The sequence below is a fragment of the Mustela nigripes genome, chromosome 12 (assembly GCF_022355385.1).
Source record: "Mustela nigripes isolate SB6536 chromosome 12, MUSNIG.SB6536, whole genome shotgun sequence".
Lineage (NCBI taxonomy): Eukaryota > Metazoa > Chordata > Mammalia > Carnivora > Mustelidae > Mustela > Mustela nigripes.
The window spans coordinates 119,450,479-119,469,849 of record NC_081568.1 but is presented as its reverse complement, the minus strand read 5'-3'; the positions used below and the strand labels follow the sequence as shown (position 1 = coordinate 119,469,849).

The 19,371-nt window shown below is 37.8% G+C and overlaps 1 protein-coding gene across 2 annotated transcripts in view; it reads right to left on the bottom strand.

The window, feature by feature from the left end:
- The window catches only part of LNPEP (leucyl and cystinyl aminopeptidase), a 106,299-nt gene that overhangs the window by 36,981 nt on the left and 49,947 nt on the right, over positions 1 to 19,371 (bottom strand). For both annotated transcript variants that reach the window (XM_059418283.1, XM_059418282.1), the window contains 3 exons: positions 3,221 to 3,341; positions 2,378 to 2,532; positions 70 to 183 (listed from right to left, as the gene is read on the bottom strand). In XM_059418283.1, coding sequence (XP_059274266.1) covers positions 70 to 183; positions 2,378 to 2,532; positions 3,221 to 3,341 — 390 coding nt within the window. The remainder of the gene's footprint in view (positions 1 to 69; positions 184 to 2,377; positions 2,533 to 3,220; positions 3,342 to 19,371) is intronic.

The window sequence follows — 19,371 nt, the reverse complement described above, 5'->3', positions numbered from 1 at the left end:
CTTTCTAGAAACACTTTCATTTCTCCAAATGGCAAATATGAAAGTATATATAATAAACGGTGTACTTACACTGGAGAGCTCTTTAAATATTTTTTCCAAAGAGAAATACTCCATGAATGTAGCAAACCCTTCATTTAGCCACAGATCGTTCCACCACTCCATTGTGACCAGATTACCAAACCACTGTGGGGAAAAAACAAACTACTAACCAACACAGTATTTACATTCTTAAAAATGTCCTAGTAATTGAATTGTCAGATTAATCACCTATATCCAGATTATAACTACTTAAAAATAGTTATTAGTTAAACAAACTACATTCAAATTAAAGACTTATGAGAAAATTTGTATATATTTATTCTAAAATGAAAATAAAAATTTTAGTATTTTACTCTGTTAAATGGGAAAACAAGCAAGAAACACCATTAGCATATTTATCAAATTAACACACACACTGTTTGCTAGGTAAAAACAGTTTTTAGCCACTTCATTAAAAGTATTATTTCCTAGTATTATTCTTTTACCTTCTAATATTAAGTTACTAAGATTATTTCCATCTATCTACAGCCATCCATGTAACTAAGAAATAAATTTGTATGTGACAGATTTTCCTACATAAGCCCAGGCTTCATGTTTCTCCTCAGGCACCTGAGAGGAGGTATTTACAGGATTCAAAAAAGAATTCAAATAACGTCCTTAAGATAGTTGGCATGCATATAAGTAAAGGACATCAGAAAGTTCTTTAAATGTCTTCTTTTATGATGTAACCATAAGAAGAATAACAATGATAGGAGACTCCCCTAAAAAAAAGTATCTCAAAAATCCCCCAAATGGAGAGTGGTGGGTATGCAATTTAGTGTGGCCTACGGCTCATCTCAAACTAGCAGCAAAATAATATTACTAGGTATTGAAACAGAACAGTTTTGAGAATTATAAGAACATGCTTTTCAAAGATATTATCTTTAAACCTGTTTCAGGGGAATATGGTTTCTAAGACTTAAAGCAGAAGTAACAGAGAAGTGGTGATGGGTGGCCCCAAGCATAAAAGACCAAGAGGATATCCTCTAAAGGACAACGTGGCTACATGCCCAAAACCATGACTGTCAATAAGGACGTGCTTCAGGTGTCAGCCTGTTATGAAGTGTTCACAAGGGCTCCAGAGTTGCACATATATGGCGTTGGAGACAGGAAGCAAACTGACCAGATCATGTGCTACTCTTCTTCCACATCTCCCTTCCGTCATGACACCCCCAAACCATACCCAACACTGTTTTGTTTTTTTAGATTTTATTTATTTATTTGACAGAGAGAGAAATCACCAGCAGGCAGAGAGGCAGGCAGAGAGAGAGAGAGGGAAGCAGTCTCTCTGCTGAGCAGAAAGCCCAATGCGGGGTTTGATCCCAGGACCCTGATATCATGACCTGAGCTGAAGGCAGAGGCTTTAAGCCACAGAGCCACCCAGGCACCCCCATACCAACAATGTTAAGCCCCTCAGCAAGGGACAAAAGAAAGACAAGGTGTTGGGGAAGAAAACAGGATGTTCACATACCCACATAATTTTCTTTCTTTTTCTCCTCATCATACAAAGAGTACCCTCCCTCTCTCAAATTAACAAAGGACACAGTTTGGGCAGGAGAAGAAAACATAAATCTAGTTCTGACAACTACAGTCCAAGAGTTATGAGAACAGAGTGAAATTTAGGGGAGGGGTTTGTCTACCACAAAGCTATACTGAACAGCTGGCATCTGTCAGGGCTGAAATAGATCTCTATCATTACAGGGCAAGAAAGGAGAGGCAGATCTTGAGTAGACAGTGGTCTTCAAGCCCAGTGCTGCCAATTATTAATTGTATGACTTTGGATAAGTCATTTATTTAAACTGAGTCTCAGTTTCCATATCTGTAAATTGGGATTATCACCTGCCTCAGAGCAGTTATAATAAGTAAGTGAGATAATGGATATGCAAATGCTTTACAAACTGTAAAATCCTACACAAACATGAGAAAGCATTTTCATTTGAAATCAAGTTTGTGTTAGAAAACACCCAGGGGCACCTGGGTGGCTCAGTCATTAAGCATCTGCCTTCAGCTCAGGTCATGATCTCAGGGTCCTGGGATTGAGACCCACATCAGGCTCCCTGCTTGTCAGGAAGCCTGCTTCTCCTTCTCCCACTCCCCCTGCTTGTGTTCCTGCTCTCACTATCTCCCTGTCAAAAAAATAAATCTTAAAAAAAAAAGAAAGAAAGAAAGAAAACACCACTTTATTATGAAAGAAGGCGATACTACAATAAAACGCTGAATTTCTTATTAGCATTAATTCTACTCTAAAACTCCAGGATATAAAAGAGAAAGGAAATACAATATTCTTGGCTACTAATACCTGATGGGATAGCTCATGAGCAATAATTTTAGTAACCAGTTTTCTGTCCGCCACTGAAGAAGTATTGTTGTCATACAGAAGTGTTTCTTCTCGGAAGGTGAGCAAACCCCAATTTTCCATTGCTCCTGCTTCAAAGTCAGGAATAGCCACCAAATCTGGACATAAGAAAGAAGTGATCAACTTTCCTTCTTCTAGGGCACTCCCCTAAATAAAAATATTTTACCCATTGGTTTATCACTGTGAATCAAGAGACAGTGAGGTCATTTTATACTCAGCAAATGGAACCCTGCTCCTGTCTTGTACATTCCCCACCTGTCAGTCAGTTGAGAAAGACCTGAACCATCCCTTTAGAGTCATGCTCCCCTGTCACTTAGCGAAGGAAGAGAAACCTAATTCCTTCACAATGAATCAGCTTTCTAGAGCAGGGAGGATAAGGTGCAGATCCGACATTCCCCTATCTAGCTCCTGGTTAAATAGCTCTGATATGCTCTTGCTTTCCTGAGCTCCCAATACTTAATTCTTGTTATTTGAGTCAGGAATTTCTTAGGAAGTTAGAATTAGTCAAACTCCAGACTAAGCCCTAAGCAAATTCCCACATACACAGCTTATACACTGTGTAAGCCCTTTTAACACCTCCATAAACTTCTAAATGTTTTAAGCTCCACATTTAGATGTTTTTATGGAATCTGATTAATCTCAACAAATAGAGACAATTTTTAAAGATTTAAGTGTTTCTTAGTTTTCTTTTAAAATAACTTTGGCAAAAGTTTTCTAAAAAAACATTTGCAAAATGAATCTAGGTTGTAAAAGCAATGAAAATCAGAGGCACTGTTTGATTCTTACCCAATTTCTTAAGCGGGTATTGAATTTCAAAGTAGTTTTGATAGAATTCAAGAAGCTTCACAGTTGTTTCCAAGGCATGGTGAACTTGACCAATCTTTTCTGGTACAGCATATATAGAAACCTAAAAGAAAACATATATATATATGTATATATGATGTAAAGACAGGTACAACCAAAATGGCATGATAGTCATGTGAATACTGTGAAGCATATGTGAGAACTGAAAAAAGAGTTTTATGAGATTTTATAGGACAGAAACTCTTGGTTCCAAATCAATAAGCCCCTGGAAAATTTAGCAAGTCACTTCCACACATGCCACCATGCTCAAAAACTTACTGATTTTTTTTTTTTTAAGATTTCATTCATTTATTTGACAGACAGAGATCACAAGTAGGCAGAGAGGTAGGCAGAGAGAGAGGAAGAAGCAGGCTTCCTGCTGAGCAAAGAGCCCAATGTGGGGCTTGATCCCAGGACCCTAGGATTATGACCTGAGCTGAAGGCAGAGGCTTTAACCCACTGAGCCACCCAGGTGCCCCCTGATTTTTTTTTAAGTTAACAGAACATCCCAAATAAACTATTTGGGTCATATCATAGCAACATACAAGCAGTTGCCTATTAATTTCATGATACGTATCTTCTCCATTACCTAAAGTTGCCCTTCCTTACCTATGAGCTATCAAGACTGAAAAATTTGAAGGACAAAACAAATTTTCCTCTTTTAAGCACTTTTACAGTACCTGGCATCAAACAGGCACTCAACACAGAGGAGTCACATAAGGGAGTTAGCTCTAAAGTAAACATACAAGGCAGAAATTACACATTTGTTGAAATTACCCTGGGAAAATCTGTTACAGACCAATGCATGCTTTGTCAGTAAGTATGGCAAGCCTGTTTTTCTTCTAGCCTTGGGATAGCTTACTTTTTTCCAGTTGTTGGCTTGTTTTCATGGGTCATGTTGTGTAAGAAATAATCATACCAAACAGAATCCAATGCTCAGTGAGTGGCACACAGTAACTAAAACCAACGAAGGGGATGATGAATCCATACTCCAATTACCCATTCCCTTCAGGATACATGCTCACAGAGGGGAGGCAGGCAGATCTGATTGCCCACATCATTTAAATTGCTATTTTTTCTCTCTTTTTCTAAGTGCATAAGTTAAACACATAAGCTATAACTAACTATAAACATCTTATTAAATAAGTATCAAAAGGCAAGTTTTAAGCAATTTTATGTTAAAAGCAATGGGTTCTTAAAAAGCATTATTCATTGTTTTTCAGTTGATTGAAAAAAACAGAAGCCCTCTATACTCACCTGGGAATGTGAGATATGGCCAAGACATAGTAGAAAATAAAAACTTAAAAAAAAAATCTCAACTGATGGGAAATGGAGACTTACTGAATAAATCACCACTTGCAAAAAATGCACTGAACTCTAATTCAATTCTCTCATTAAAGGGCTAAAAAACTGTTGGCAATTTCTAAAAAGTCAAATAGTTTTCAGTCAGAGTTGTCCTTATGTGGGGCTTTAGTCTACAGTTAATCACAAAAACATAGAGGTAACCCAGAATAAAAATTAAATGTAAGGAAAAAAAATTAAGTAAACAAAAATAAATCTCTGCTAGTTATATGACGTTGAGCAGTTTCGTTAACTCTCCTTGTTGGGTGAGAAAAGTAACTCCTACCTTCACTGGGTTGCTGGGAAGATTAAATGGGCTAATACATATATAGAACTTAGACTAGTTTATGACACGATGTAAGTGTTCAATAAATGGTAGTTATTATTATTATTATTTTAAAAATACAGAAATGGGGTAAAATATGTATGAGTAGAGCATTTGTGCCAATGGTTACTGGAAAAATAACCTACCTAGGACTAGAGTTAATCAGTTAAAACTATATTGTTAAGGGAACTATGAAAGAAATTTAATCTCTTGCCTCATGTGGCCAAGAGTACGTCACCAGCCCCGGATTTTGCCATCTGTAGCCCTAAGTGACCAGTTTATTGAATGCAGTCACCACTTGCCAAAGGAACTATAAGCTCATTCCATTGATGTGTTACTTCCTGCATCCTTCCCCTCTGCAGTCAATGTTAGTGGGGGCAGGGTAGAGACTGACATATTCTTTTACACTCTCTAACTTCCATTGTAAATGACTATACCAAGATCACTAGGAATTTGAGACAAATCTTCATTATCTCTGCCTATTCTTTCCAGAAACACATATTTTATATTATAGTCAACACATTAACCTCCAAGATGCTATCCCAATGGAAATACCACCCATGTCCCCTAGATTCCTCCTCCAACATCCCTCTGCCACACATACCATTTGGCCATGCCTCTCTCTATGTGTGAAAGCACCTTTCTTTGGAGGAAAAGTAAAGGAGGAAGAAGAAATTCACGTGAAACTAAAATCTGACCAAGGGATCCATTTAGTTCCACTTCTGGAATACAGAGATTAGGAAAAAAGATAGTTTATTATTTTCTCTCCCCCGCCTTTTTTTCCCTTAAAGAATGATGTGCTATGAGTTCTCACTAGATAAATCATCTGGTAATTATAATTATTAGCAAGCTTGTTTTAAGAGCAAAAGAAGCAGTAAGAAACAGAACAACCTAATTCAACAACAACAAAGAAGTCTTGACCAGTACTCTGGGCTGGATAAGAGCACTCTAAACACTATTAAATGGAAGTCAACTAGCATTCAGACCTTAAGACTTACAGCTTAAAACATGGTATGTACATCTGATTAACCAGCACTGCACTCTATGATTCTACAAATTAGACCTGTCTATGATAAAAACAAAATCAGGCAATGGCAAAAATAAAACAAAAACCTCAAGACAAAGCGGTGTATTTCAAAACTGGTGTAGAATTTTCTAGGTAATTCTGGCATTTCTGAAAACAGAAAGAGGTGTAAAGAACACTGAAGACCAGACAGAAATGATAAAAACAAATGTTCCTCTTTCTTTACAACTTTGACAATGTAGTGATATTTATCACTAAAGAGGGCATGTTTAATAACTTTGACATTTCTAGCTCTTTGGTAAGACTGACATTAGTAAATAAAGCCCCACTGCCTTATTCCTGAATCTTGTGAAATAGGCCTAATGTTAACTACTACACAAGATAGAATCCATCCTAAAGATTACCACATTTTAGTGTAAGAAAAATCCTTTGTTAGACTTCAAGTTGAGATTTATGGTCACCAACAGAAGTTATTTCTGTCACTGGGTGTAAGCAGCAACACATTGTGGTGGACAGTATAATCCTGACTCTCACTTACTATGTAATCTTGGGTCACTTAACGCAACCTCTTTGAGACACTGTTTCTTCCTCAGCAATACAGGATTAATGTTTCCCTCTCGTGTGGTTTATGAATCAAAAAGGTATTTATAAATGAGGCAAGACAAAGGCCAGCACAGAGTATAGCTCCATGAGTATTAGAGTCTTCCCTCATCCTAATAAAAAGAGAGAAAATTAATGAAACAACTGTTTATTTGTATAACTTTTTTTTTTTTTTTTTTAGAACACGTTTTGAAATATGCAGGTGCTGGGTAGCATTAAAAGTTATGACTTTACAATCAGAAAAAGACAATTATCATATGATCTCTCTGACATGAGGAACTTGAGATGCAGGGCAGGGGGTAGTGGGGGCTAGGGAAGGAAAAAATCAAACAAGATGGATTCGGGAGGGAGACTACCCATAGGAGACTCTTAATCTCATGAAACAAACTGAGGGTTGCTGGGGGGTGGGGTAGGGAGATCATGGCTGTGGGGTGATGGACACTGGGGAGAGTATGGGCTATGGTGAGTGCTGTGAAATGTGTAAACCTGATGATTCACAGACCTGTACCCCTGGGGCAAATAATACACATGTTAATAAAAATAATTTTTAATAGTTATGACTTTATATTCACAGACATATAAGGAAGTTTATGTATGTTTGCCAAATGGATAAATAAAGAGTACCATGTGGGGGTGCCTGGGTGGCTCAGTGGGTTAAGCCGCTGCCTTCGGCTCAGGTCATGATCTCAGGGCCCTGGGATCGAGTCCCACATTGGGCTCTCTGCTCAGCAGGGAGCCTGCTTCCTCCTTCTCTCTGCCTGCCTCTCTGCCTACTTGTGATCTCTCTCTGTCAAATAAATAAATAAAATCTTTAAAAAAAAAAAAAGAGTACCGTGTGTGTGTGTGTGTGTATTACTATCTCCCAGGCAGTAAGTATTTTACAAAAAAAATCACCATGTAATCCTTGAGAGGGCAGGCTAATATAGGCATTACAGTATTAGATTTGTGGAACGTGAGGTTTAGGCAGGATTACAGAGGTATCTGCTCTCTTGAGCACATCCTAGGAAGCTATAGAGGAGGGACTCCAGAGTGCATGTTTAACCATGTTGCTTCATAACACACAGAAATTAAAAGGAAAGAAAAAGCTACCCCAAATTCCTATCTCAGTCTCAATCAATCACTTTCATGCTTTCTCCATTTCCCCTGCCCCCCTCTCTATATATGAGAATAAGGTATATATCTGAGCAGTGAATAATTCAGCTTGTCCAAATCCATACTGAGGCAATGAGAAACAAAGACAGATTTCTGAGAGAGCCCTGAAGATCTGAATGATGACTTTAAATATAATCCTAGAGGCAGTAAGAAGGAAGGAGGAAGGGACAGAGGGGAAAGAAAAAGCCAAGACTGCATATATTTTGGGACCCAATAAAAAGTGCTAGGGATTTTATATCAAAGAGTGTGATAATTACAACAGAGATGTAACCAAAGTGCTATGAAAGATCACAGAGGGAATGATTAATCCCAGCTGGGGAAAGAATGAACTGCTTCAAGGAGAGGATGGTATTCAGCTGGGTTTTGAGAAGCAAACCTGACTCTCCTCGGTTGAGCCTTTGGGATTTTATCCAGGCTGCAACATCTGAATCAATAGCCCGATCCGTGGTGTGATGCTTGAAGAAAAATTAATTGCATTTTATCAGATTTAAACCAACCTCACTATCCTTTTCAAAGGATTCAGAAAAATTCTTTGGTTTAGACTTGAAAAAAACTTTCAGGCCAAAGATTTGTAAATCATTTAAGCACCTGGCCACTACATAGTCTACACCTAACCTTGAATGCTGAAACTTCGTGAGTCACTCCATCTTTTACTGCTGAGCATAATGGCATAGGGTATCACTGCTGATGAAAAGCCCTAATCCTCATCTCTGCCCTTACCTCTCAGAGTTATGCAGTAGCCATTATAAGCTTTTCTAACAGAATGAGTATATGCATTTTGATTAGCAAAATCTAAATATAATGTGATTAAAATAAAGCTTTAAATCTAAAAAGGAAAGCCAGCTCCAACTGAATGTGCTCAATGAGTAAAAATATTCCCTGAGGTAATCAAAATATGAAAAAAAAATCTAAAAATTATATTTCTATCATGAAGAATAATCATTTTTAGTTTAAAAAAGACCCTTTCTCCTATAATGTTAGTGTATAAAAATATTAACTAGGTCTCTATGGTGAAATTAAAGAGTAAAATCTAAATGAATAATCATTTATTGACAGGGACTAATGACATAGAAAAGCAGAGAAGCCTAATTAGAACAAATAATTTTTACAAATTATAGATACATAAGACCTTTAAATAGTCTTACTCACTATTCTAAGGAAACTCAATCTGAACTTCCTCTTTTAAGAAGGAAGATTAAATTAACTTTTATAGCCTGGGGTTTATCTCCTAACTACATTTGTACACTATCTCTTAAATCTGCATGTTTTAGATATAGTGCTGTCCAATAAAATTTTCTGCACTGATGGAAATGTTCAATATTCATGATGTGCAACATAGTAACCACTAGCCACAAGAACACTAGAAATGTGACTACTCAGACTTGAGGAAGTGAGTTTTAAATTTAAATTAATTTTTTGCAACTTTACATATTGATATAATTAACACGTAACATTGTGAAAGTTGAAGGTGTGCAATGTGTTGCTTTGATACACTGTTATACTGTGAAATGATTACCACAGTAGTATTACTTAGGACATCTCCATCACCTCACATAATTACCTCTCATCTTTTCTGTGATGAGAACTTTCAAGATCTAGTCTCTCAGCAACTTTCAAGCATATAATGCAGCATTCTTAATTACAGTCACTATGCTATACATTAGATCTCAAACTTATAACTGGAAGTTTATACCGTTGGACCAACATTTTCCTATTTTCACCCTCACCACCATTCTAGTCTCTAAAAGTTCAGCTTTCTTAGATTCTTCATGTGAGATTATATATAAAGTCTTTGTCTATTAACTTATGTTATTTATGTCATTTAACATAATGCCCTCCAGGTCCATCAATATTATTGCAAATGGAAGGATCTCCTTCTTTCTCATGGCTAAATAATAATCTATAATACGTTTACCACACCTTTTTTATCCATTCATCTGCAAAGACCTTTAGTTGTTTCCGTATCTTGGCTGTTGTGAATAATCTGACAGCAGACATGGAGGAGTAGATATCTCTTTGAGAGCCTGGTTACATTTCCTTTGGATGTATACCCAGAAGTAGGATTGCTGGATCATATGGTAGTTTTATTTTTAATTTTTTGAGGTACGTCCACATTGCTTTCCATAGGGGCTTTATCAGTTCACATTCTACCGAGAGTGCACAAGGGTTCCCCTTTCCACCACATCTTCATGGAGGTCATTTTAACAATTGTGAGGTAATATCTCCTTGAAGTTTGGTTTGCATTTCCCTTGTGATTGGTGATGTTGAGCACCTTTTCATGTACTTGCTGGCCACTTCTATGTCTTCTTTGGGAAAATATCAGTTCAGTTTCTCTATTTTTTTTTTTTAAGATTTTATTTTTAAGTACTCTCTACACCCAATGTAGGGCAAACTCACAACTTCAAGATCAAGAGCTGCATGCTCTGCGGACTGAGAGAGACAGGCACCTCTCCTCTACCTATTTCTAAATCAGATTGTTTATATATATTTTTGCTAATGAGTTATAGGAGTTCCTTATATATCTTGGATATTAATCCCTTATCATATATATGATTTGCAAATACTTGCTCCCATTCTTTCGGTTACCTTTTCATTCTGTTGATGTTTCTTTTTTGCTGTGCATAAGCTCTTTTTTTAAAAGATTTATTTATTGGTAGATTTATTCATTTATTTATTTATTTATTTATTGGCTCTTTTTTTTAAAGATTTATTTATTTACAGAGAGAGAGATCACAAGCAGGGGGAGCTGCAGAGGAAGGAGGAGAAGCAGGCTCCCCAGTGAGCAGAGAGCCATTGCAGAGCTCAATCCCAGAACCCTGGGATCATCACCTGAGCCAAAGGCAAATGCTTAACTGACTGAGCCATCCAGGCATCCCTGTGCAGAAGCTCTTTAGTTTGATGTAGTCCCACTTACTTATTTTTGCTTTTGTTGCTTGTGTTTTGGTGTCGTATACAAGAAATCATTACCAAGACCAATGTCAAGGAGGTTTTTTTTTCCTCCTAGAAAGAAGTCTTATGGTTTCAGACCTTATGTTTAAGTCTTTAATAGGTTTAATTTTGAGTGATGTAAGACGAGAGTCCAATTTCATTCTTAAATGTGATTGTCCAGTTTTCCAAGCACCATTTATTAAAGAGCATATCCTTTCCCCACTGAGTATTCTTGGCTTCCTTGTTATATATGAGTTGACCAGTTATGCATTTTTTTTCTGGGTTCTTAATTCCGTTTCTTGGTCAATGTGTCTATTTTTATGCCAGCACCATATTCTCGTGATTAGTATACATATGTACACATATACATATATTAGTACACATACATAGTTTTGATTAGCATAGTTTTGTAGTATAGATGGAAATTTGGAAGTGTGTTATCTCCAGCTTTGTTCTTTCTGAAGAATTTTCTAGATATTCAAGGTCTGTGGTTCCACACACATTTTAGAATTCTTGCCCTTTTTTTATTTTCTGTGAAAAATTCCATTGAAATTTTTATAGGAACTGCACTGAATCTATAAATGGCTTTGTGTAGTATGGACATTTTAACAATATTAATATTTCTGATTCATGAACATGGTATATATTTCCATTTATTTTGTCTTCTTTAATTTCTTTTAACAACATCTTATAGTTTTCAGTGTAAAGATCTTTCACCTCCTTTGCTAAATTTATTCCTAAGTATTTTATTGGTTTTGAATGCTATCATGAATGGGGTATTCTTTATTTATTTTTCAGACATTTCATTGTTAGTATACAGGAATTCAACTGACTTCTGTATGCTGATTTGAATCGGGCAACTTCACCAAATTCATTGATTAGTTCTAACAGTTTTTTGGTAGAGTCTTTAGGATTTTCTATACATAATATCGTATCATTTGCAAATAAAGACAATTTCACTTCTTCCTTTCCAATACGAATGCCTTGCATTTCTTTTTTCTTTTTTTAAAGATTTTATTTATTTATTTGACAGAGATCACAAGTAAGCAGAGTCAGGCAGAGAGAGAGAGGAGGAGGCAGGCTCCCCACCGAGCAGAGAGTGTGATGAGGGGCTCAATCCCAGGACCCTGAGAACCCAAGTCAAAGGCAGAGGCTTTAACCCATTGAGCCACCCAGGTACCCCTTGCATTTCTTTCTTTTCTTTTTTATTTTTTAATTAACTTTTTTTTTTTAAATAAACATATAATGTATTTTTAGCCCCAGGGATACAGGTCTGTGAATTGCCAGGTTTACACACTTCACAGCACTCACCACAGCACACACCCCCACCCCAATGTCCATAACCCCACCACCCTCTCCCGACTCCCCTCCCCACAGCAACCCTCAGTTTTTTCTGGGAGATTAAGAGTTTTTTATCGTTTGTCTCCCTGCTGATCCCATCTTGTTTCATTTATTCTTTCTGAACCCCCCAAACCCCCCATGTTGCATCTCCACTTCCTCATATCAGGGAGATCGTATGATAGTTGTCTTTCTCTGATTGACTTATTTCGCTAAGCATAATACCCTCTAGTTCCATCCATGTTGTCGCAAATGGCAAGATTTCATTTCTTTTGATGGCTGCATAGTTTTCCGCTATATATATATCTCACATCTTCTATATCCATTCATCTGTTGATGGGCATCTAGATTCTTTCCATAGTTTAGCTATTGTGGACACTGCTGCTATAAACATTCGGGTGCACGTGCCCCTTTGGATCACTACATTTGCATTTTAGGGTAAATACCCAGTAGTGCAATTGCTGGGTCCATGGGATAGCTCTATTTTCAACTTTTTGAGGAACCTCCATACTGTTTTCCAGAGTGGTTGCACCAGCTTGCATTCCCACCAACAGTGCCAGCATCTGTCATTTCCTAACTTGTTAATTTTAGCCATTCTGACTGGTGTGAGGTGATACCTCATTGTGGTTTTGGTTTGAATTTCCCTGATGCCAAGTGACATGGAGCACTTTTTCATGTGTCTATTGGCCATCTGATGTCTTCTTTGCAGAAAAGTCTGTTCATGTCCTCTGCCCATTTCTTGATTGGATTATTTTTTCTTTGGGTGTTGAGTTTGCTAAGCTCTTTATAGATTTTGGATACTAGCCCTTTATCTAATATGTCGTTTGCAAATATCTTCTCCCATTCTGACAGTTGTCTTTTGGTTTTGTTAACTGTTTCCTTTGTGCAAAAGCTTTTGATCTTGATGAAGTCCCAATAGTTCGTTTTTGCCCTTGCTTCCCTTGCCTTTGGCAATGTTCCTAGGAAGAAGTTGCTGTGGCTGATGTCAAAGAGGCTGCTGCCTGTGTTCTCCTTAAGGATTTTGATGGATTCCTGTCTTATAATGAGGTCCTTCATTCATTTTGAGTCTATTTTTGTGTGTGGTGTAAGGAGAGATGGTCCAGTATCATTCTTCTGCATGTGGCTGTCCAATTTTCCCAACACCATTTGCTGAAGAGGCTGTCTTTTTTCCACTGGACATTCCTTCCTGTTTTATCAAAGATTAGTTGACCATAGAGTTGAGGGTCTATTTCTGGGATCTCTATTCTGTTCCACTGATCTATGTGTCTGTTTTTATGACAGTACCATACTGTCCTGATGATGACAGCTTTGTAATAGAGTTTGAAGTCTGGAATTGTGATGCCACCAACTTTGGCTTTTTTTTTTTCAATATCCTTTTGGCTATTCGAGGTCTTTTCTGGTTCCATATAAATTTTAGGATTAATTGTTCCATCTCCTTGAAAATAATGGATGGGATTTTGATAGGGATTGAATTAAATGTGTAGATTGCTTTAGGTAGCATAGACATTTTCACAATATTTGTTCTTCCAATCCAGGAGCATGGAATATTTTTCCATTTCTTTGTGTCTTCCTCAATTTCTTTCATGAGTACTTTATAGTTTTCTGAGTACAGATTCTTTGCCTCTTTGGTTAGGTTTATTCCTAGGTATCTTATGGTTTTTGGTGCAATTGTAAATGGGATTGACTCCTTAATTTCTCTTTCTTCTGTCTTCTTATTGTTGTAAAGAAATGCAACTGATTTCTGTGCATTGATTTTATATCCTGACTGAATTCCTGTACAAGTTCTAGCAGTTTTGGAGTGGAGCCTTTTGGGTTTTCCACATATACTATCATGTCATCTGCAAAGAGTGATAGTTTGATTTCTTATTTGCTGATTTGGATACCTTTAATTTCTTTTTGTTGTCTGATTGCTGAGGCTAGGACTGCTAGTACACATGTTGAATAGCAGTAGTGATAAAGGACATCCCTGCCGTGTTCCTGATCTTAGTGGAAAAGCTTTCAGTTTTTCTCCATTGAGAATGATATTTGTGGTGGGTTTTTCATAGATGGCTTAGAAAATATTGAGGTATGTGCCCTCTATTCCTACACTTTGAAGAGTTTTGATCAGGAAGGGATGCTGTACTTTATCAAATGCTTTTTCAGCATCTATTGAGAGTATCATATGGTTCTCATTCTTTTCTTTTATTAATGTGTTGTATCACACTGATTGATTTGCAGATGTTGAACCAATCTTGCAGCCCTGGAATAAATTCCCCTTGGTCCTGGTGAATAATCCTTTTAATGTACTGTTGGATCCTACTGGCTAGTATTTTGGTGAGAATTTTTGTATCTGTGTTCATCAAGGATATTGGTCTGCAATTCTCTTTTTTTTTTTTTTAAGATTTTATTTATTTATTCGACAGAGAGAAATCACAAGTAGATGGAGAGGCAGGCAGAGAGAGAGAGGGAAGCAGGCTTCCTGCTGAGCAGAGAGCCCGATGCGGGACTCGATCCCAGGACCCTGAGATCATGACCTGAGCCGAAGGCAGCGGCTTAACCCACTGAGCCACCCAGGCGCCCCTGCAATTCTCTTTTTTGATGGGATCCTTGTCTGGTTTTGGGATCAAGGTGATGCTGGCCTCATAAAATGAATTTGGAAGTTTTCCTTCCATTTCTATTTTCTGGAACAGTTTCAGGAGAATAGGAACTAATCCTTCTTTAAATGTTTGGTAGAACTCCCCTGGGAAGCCATCTAGCCCTGGGCGTTTGTTTGGAGATTTTTGATGACTGTTTCAATCTCCTTACTGGTTATGGGTCTGTTCAGGTTTTCTATTTCTTCCTGGTTCAGTTGTGGTAGTTTATATGTCTCCAGGAATGCATCCATTTCTTCCAGATTATCAAATTTGTTGGTTTAGAGTTGCTCATAGTATGTTCTTATAATTGTTTGTATTTCTTTGCTGTTGGTTATGATCTCTCCTCTTTCATTCATGATTTCATTTATTTGCATCCTTTCTCTCTCTTTCTCTCTCTCTCTCTCTTTTTTTTTATAAGTCTGGCCAGGGGTTTATCAATCTTATTAATTCTTTCAAAGAACCAGCTCCTAGTTTCATTGATTTTTCCTATGGTTTTTTTGTTTTGTTTTTGGTTTCTATTTTATTATTTCTCTTCTCCTGCTGGGTTTAGATTTTCTTTGTTGTTCTTTCTCCAGCTCCTTTAGTTGTACGGTTAGGTTGTATATTTGAGACCTTACTTGTTCCTTGAGAAAGGCTTGTATTGCTATATATTTTCCTCGCAGGACTGCCTTTGCTGTGTCTCACAGATTTTGAACAGTTGTGTTCTCATTATCATTTGTTTCCATGAATTTTTTCAATTCTTCTTTAATTTTCTAGTTGACCCATTCATTCTTTAGAAGGATGCTGTTTAGTCTCCATGTATTTGGGTTCTTTCCAAATTTCCTCCTGTGATTGAGTTCTAGCTTCAGAGCATTGTGGTCTGAAAATGTGCAGGAAATGATCCCAATCTTTTGATACTGGTTGAGACCTGCTTTATGACCCAGGAGGTGATCTATTCTGGAGAATGTTCCACATGCACTAGAGAAGAATATGTATTCTGTTGTTTTGGGATGGAATGTTCTGAATATATCTGTGATGTCCATCTGTTCCAGTGTGTCATTTAAGGCCTTTATTTCCTTGTTAATCTTTTGCTTGGATCATCTGTCCATTTCACTGAGGGGAGTGTTAAAGCCCCCTCCTATTATTGTATTATTGTCAATGTGTTTCTTTGATTTTGTTATTAATTGGTTTATATAGTTAGCTGCTCCCATGTTAGGGGCATAGATATTTAAAATTGTTAGAGCTTCTTGTTGGACAGATCCTTTGAATATGATATAGTGTCCTTCCTCATCTCTTATTAGAGGCGTTGGCTTAAAATCTAATTGATCTGATATAAGAATTGCCACCCCAGCTTTCTTTTGATGTCCATTAGCATGGTAAATTGTTTTCCACCCCCTCACTTTAAATCTGGAGGTGTCTTCGGGTCTAAAATGAGTTTCTTGTAGGCAACATATTGATGGGTTTTGTTTTATCCATTCTGATACCCTGTGTCTTTTGATTGGGGCATTTAACCCATTAACATTCAGGGTAAATATTGAGAGATATGAATTTAGTGCCATTATATTGCCTGTAAGGTGACTGTTACTGTATATTGTCTCTGTTTCTACTTTTAGGCTCTCTCTTTGCTTAGAGGACCCCTTTCAATATTTCCTGTAGAGCTGGTTTGGTGTTTGCACATTCTTTCAGTTTTTGTTTGTCCTGGAAGCTTTTTATCTCTCCTTCTGTTTTCAATGATAGCCTAGCTAGTATTCTTGGCTACATGTTTTTCTCGTTTAGTGCTCTGAATATATCATGCCAGTTCTTTCTGGCCTGCCATGTCTTTGTGGATAAGTCCACTGCCAATCTAATATTTTTACCATTGTATGTTACAGACTTCTCTTCCTGGGCTGCTTTCGGGATTTTCTCTTTGTCGCTAAGACTTTAGTAAATTTTACTATTAGGTGACGGGGTGTAGACATATTCTTATTGATTTTGAGGGGGATTCTGCTCCTCCTGGATTTTGATGCTTGTTCCCTTTGCCATATTAGGGAAATTTTCTCTAATAATTCTCTCCAATATACCTTCTGTTCCCCTCTCTCTTTCTTCTTCTGGAATCCTAATTATTCTAATGTTGTTTCGTCTTATAGTGTCACTTATCTCTCGATTTCTCCCTCATGGTCCAGTATTTGTTTGTCTCTCTTTTGTTCAGCTTCTTTATTCTCTATCATTTGCTCTTTTATATCACTAAGTCTTCTACCTCGTTTATCCTAGCAGTAAGAGCCTCCATTTTTTATTGCACCTCATTAATAGCTTTTTTGATTTCAACTTGGTTAGATTTTCGTTCTTTTATTTCTCCAGAAAGGGCTTTTATCTCTCCAGGGAGGGTTTCTCCAATATCTTCCATGCCTTTTTCGAGCCTGGCTAGAATCTTGAGAATCACCATTCTGAACTCTAGATCTGACATATAACCAATGTCCGTATTGATTAGGTCCCTAGCCTTCGGTACTGCGTCTTGTTCTTTTTTTTTGTGGTGAATTTTTCCGTCTTGTCGTTTTGTCCAGATAAGAGTATATGAAGGAGCAAGTAAAATACTAAAAGGGTGGCAAACACCCCAGGAAAATGTGCTTTAACCAAATCAAAAGAGACCCCAAATCGTAGGGGGGAGAGAAAGGGGATAAAAAGAAGTTCGGAAATTAAAAAAAATTAGAAAAAGAAAAGAAATAAAGAAAAAATATTAAAAAGAAATATATATATATATATTAGACTCATGACTAGAACAGGGTCACCCACTTAATTTGGGGAGTATTTTGGTCTCTTAGAAGAAACTACCTCCCAAAATTTTAGTTTGTTTATTTATTTATTTGACAGAGAGAGAGAGAGATCACAAGTAGGCAGAGAGGCAGGCAGAGTGAGAGGGAAGAAGCAGGCTCACTGCTGAGCAGAGAGCCCAATGTGGGGCTCGGTTACAGCACCCTGGGATCATAACCTGAACTGAAGGCAGAGGCTTTAATCCACTGAACCACCCAGACGCCCCCCTCCCAAAATTTTAAAGAATGAAAAACATATGTAAGTGTAAACACAATGAAGGGATGGAATATGCCTATAAAGATGGAAAAAAAAACCATTTTTTTAAAAATTTCTAAAAAAGGAGTTGATAAAATAAGTTGGTTAGGAGAATAAAGAGAAAGAAAGTGGAGAGAATTTGCTTGGGCTGGAGACTAGAACAAGCCCGGAGCTAGATTTAGGGTATATTTTGATCTATTAGAAGAAGTTGTACCCCAAATTTTTTTTAGAAGAAAAAACTGTATGTATATACAAAAAATAAAGTTAGATACAATGAAGGATAAAATATGACTATAATAATGAAGGTTCAAAAAAGATTATTATTATTATTTTTTAATGAAAGGTATTTTTAAGATAATCTAGCTAAAAACATTAAGAGGAAAGGGTAAAAGTTAAAAAAAATTTAGCAGAAGAAAAAAATAAAATTAAAAAAAATTAACTGAAAGACTAAAGAATCATGGGGAGAAAACCATGAATTCCATGCTTTGCTTTCTCCTCTGGAATTCTGCTGTTCTCCTTGATAAGTGAACTTGGTCTTGGCTGGATTTCTTGTTGATCTTTTGGGGGAGGCGCCTGTTGTGATTCTCAAGTGTCTTTGCTTGAAGTGGAATTGCACCACACCCTTAAGGGGCCAGGCTAAGTAATCCACTCGGGTTCGCTTTCAGGAGCTTTTGATCCCTGAACGCTTTCCGTACAGTTCCGGAGGATGGGAATGAAAATGGCGGCCTCCTAGTCTCTGGCCCAGAGGAGCCAAGAGCTCGGGGTCCCACTCCTCAGTGCGCCCTCAGAGAAAAGCCCCCAATCACTCCCGTTTCCCTGGCCTCCGGCTGCACTCCGAGCTCACCCAGCCTGTGACCAAGCATCTCTCTCTCTGGCACACAGCTCCGCCTGGAGTCTCCGAATCCCGCAGATCCCTGAGCTCCCCCAGGGTATGCCTCCTTGGATCTTGTGGGGACCTCCCTCACAGAGCAGTGGCCTGTGTCACGGACTACTGTTCAAGGTAAGCCCAAGTTGAGAGCTCACTTCTCAGCTCCGTCTCTGTAGCCGGCTTCCCCGCTCTAACACCTGCAAGCTCTGTGACACTCAGACACCCCTGATCCTTCTGTGACCCAACAGGACTTGGGGCCACGCTGACCCCGCGTGGGCTTCACCCCAGTTTAGCCTCTGGAGCAATGTCCCTCAGTGGAGCAGACTTTTAAAAGTCCTGATTTTGTCCTCCATTCTTCCACCGCTTGCCTGGAGCCGGTCCTTCCCTCTGTGGCCTATCTTCCCGTGGCTTTGGATTCATTTCACCCGTTCTACCTTTCAGAAAAGTAGTCGATTTTCTGTTTCTAGCATTGTTGCTCTTCTCTTCGATCTCCTATTGGATTTGTAGGTGTTTGCAGTGGTTTGATAAGCTACTTAGCTGATCTCCTGTTACCTGATGTAGTCTCAGCCTGTTACTTCTCCTCCATCTTGACCCCTCCACATTTCTTTTTCCTTGTCTAAGTTCTCCAGATAAGATTTCAAGTACTATTTTAAATAAGAGTGGTGAGAGTGGGCACCCTTTCTTGTTCCTGATCTTCAGCCTTTCACTGTTGAGTATAATGTTACCTGTGGGCTTGTCATATATGGCCTTTTATTATGTTGAGTTATACTCTTCTATACCTAATTTGTTTAAAGTTTTTTAATCAGGAAAGGAAGCTGTACTTTGTCAAATACTTTTTCTGCAGCTATTGAGATGATCATGTGCTACTTATCTCTCGTTCTATTA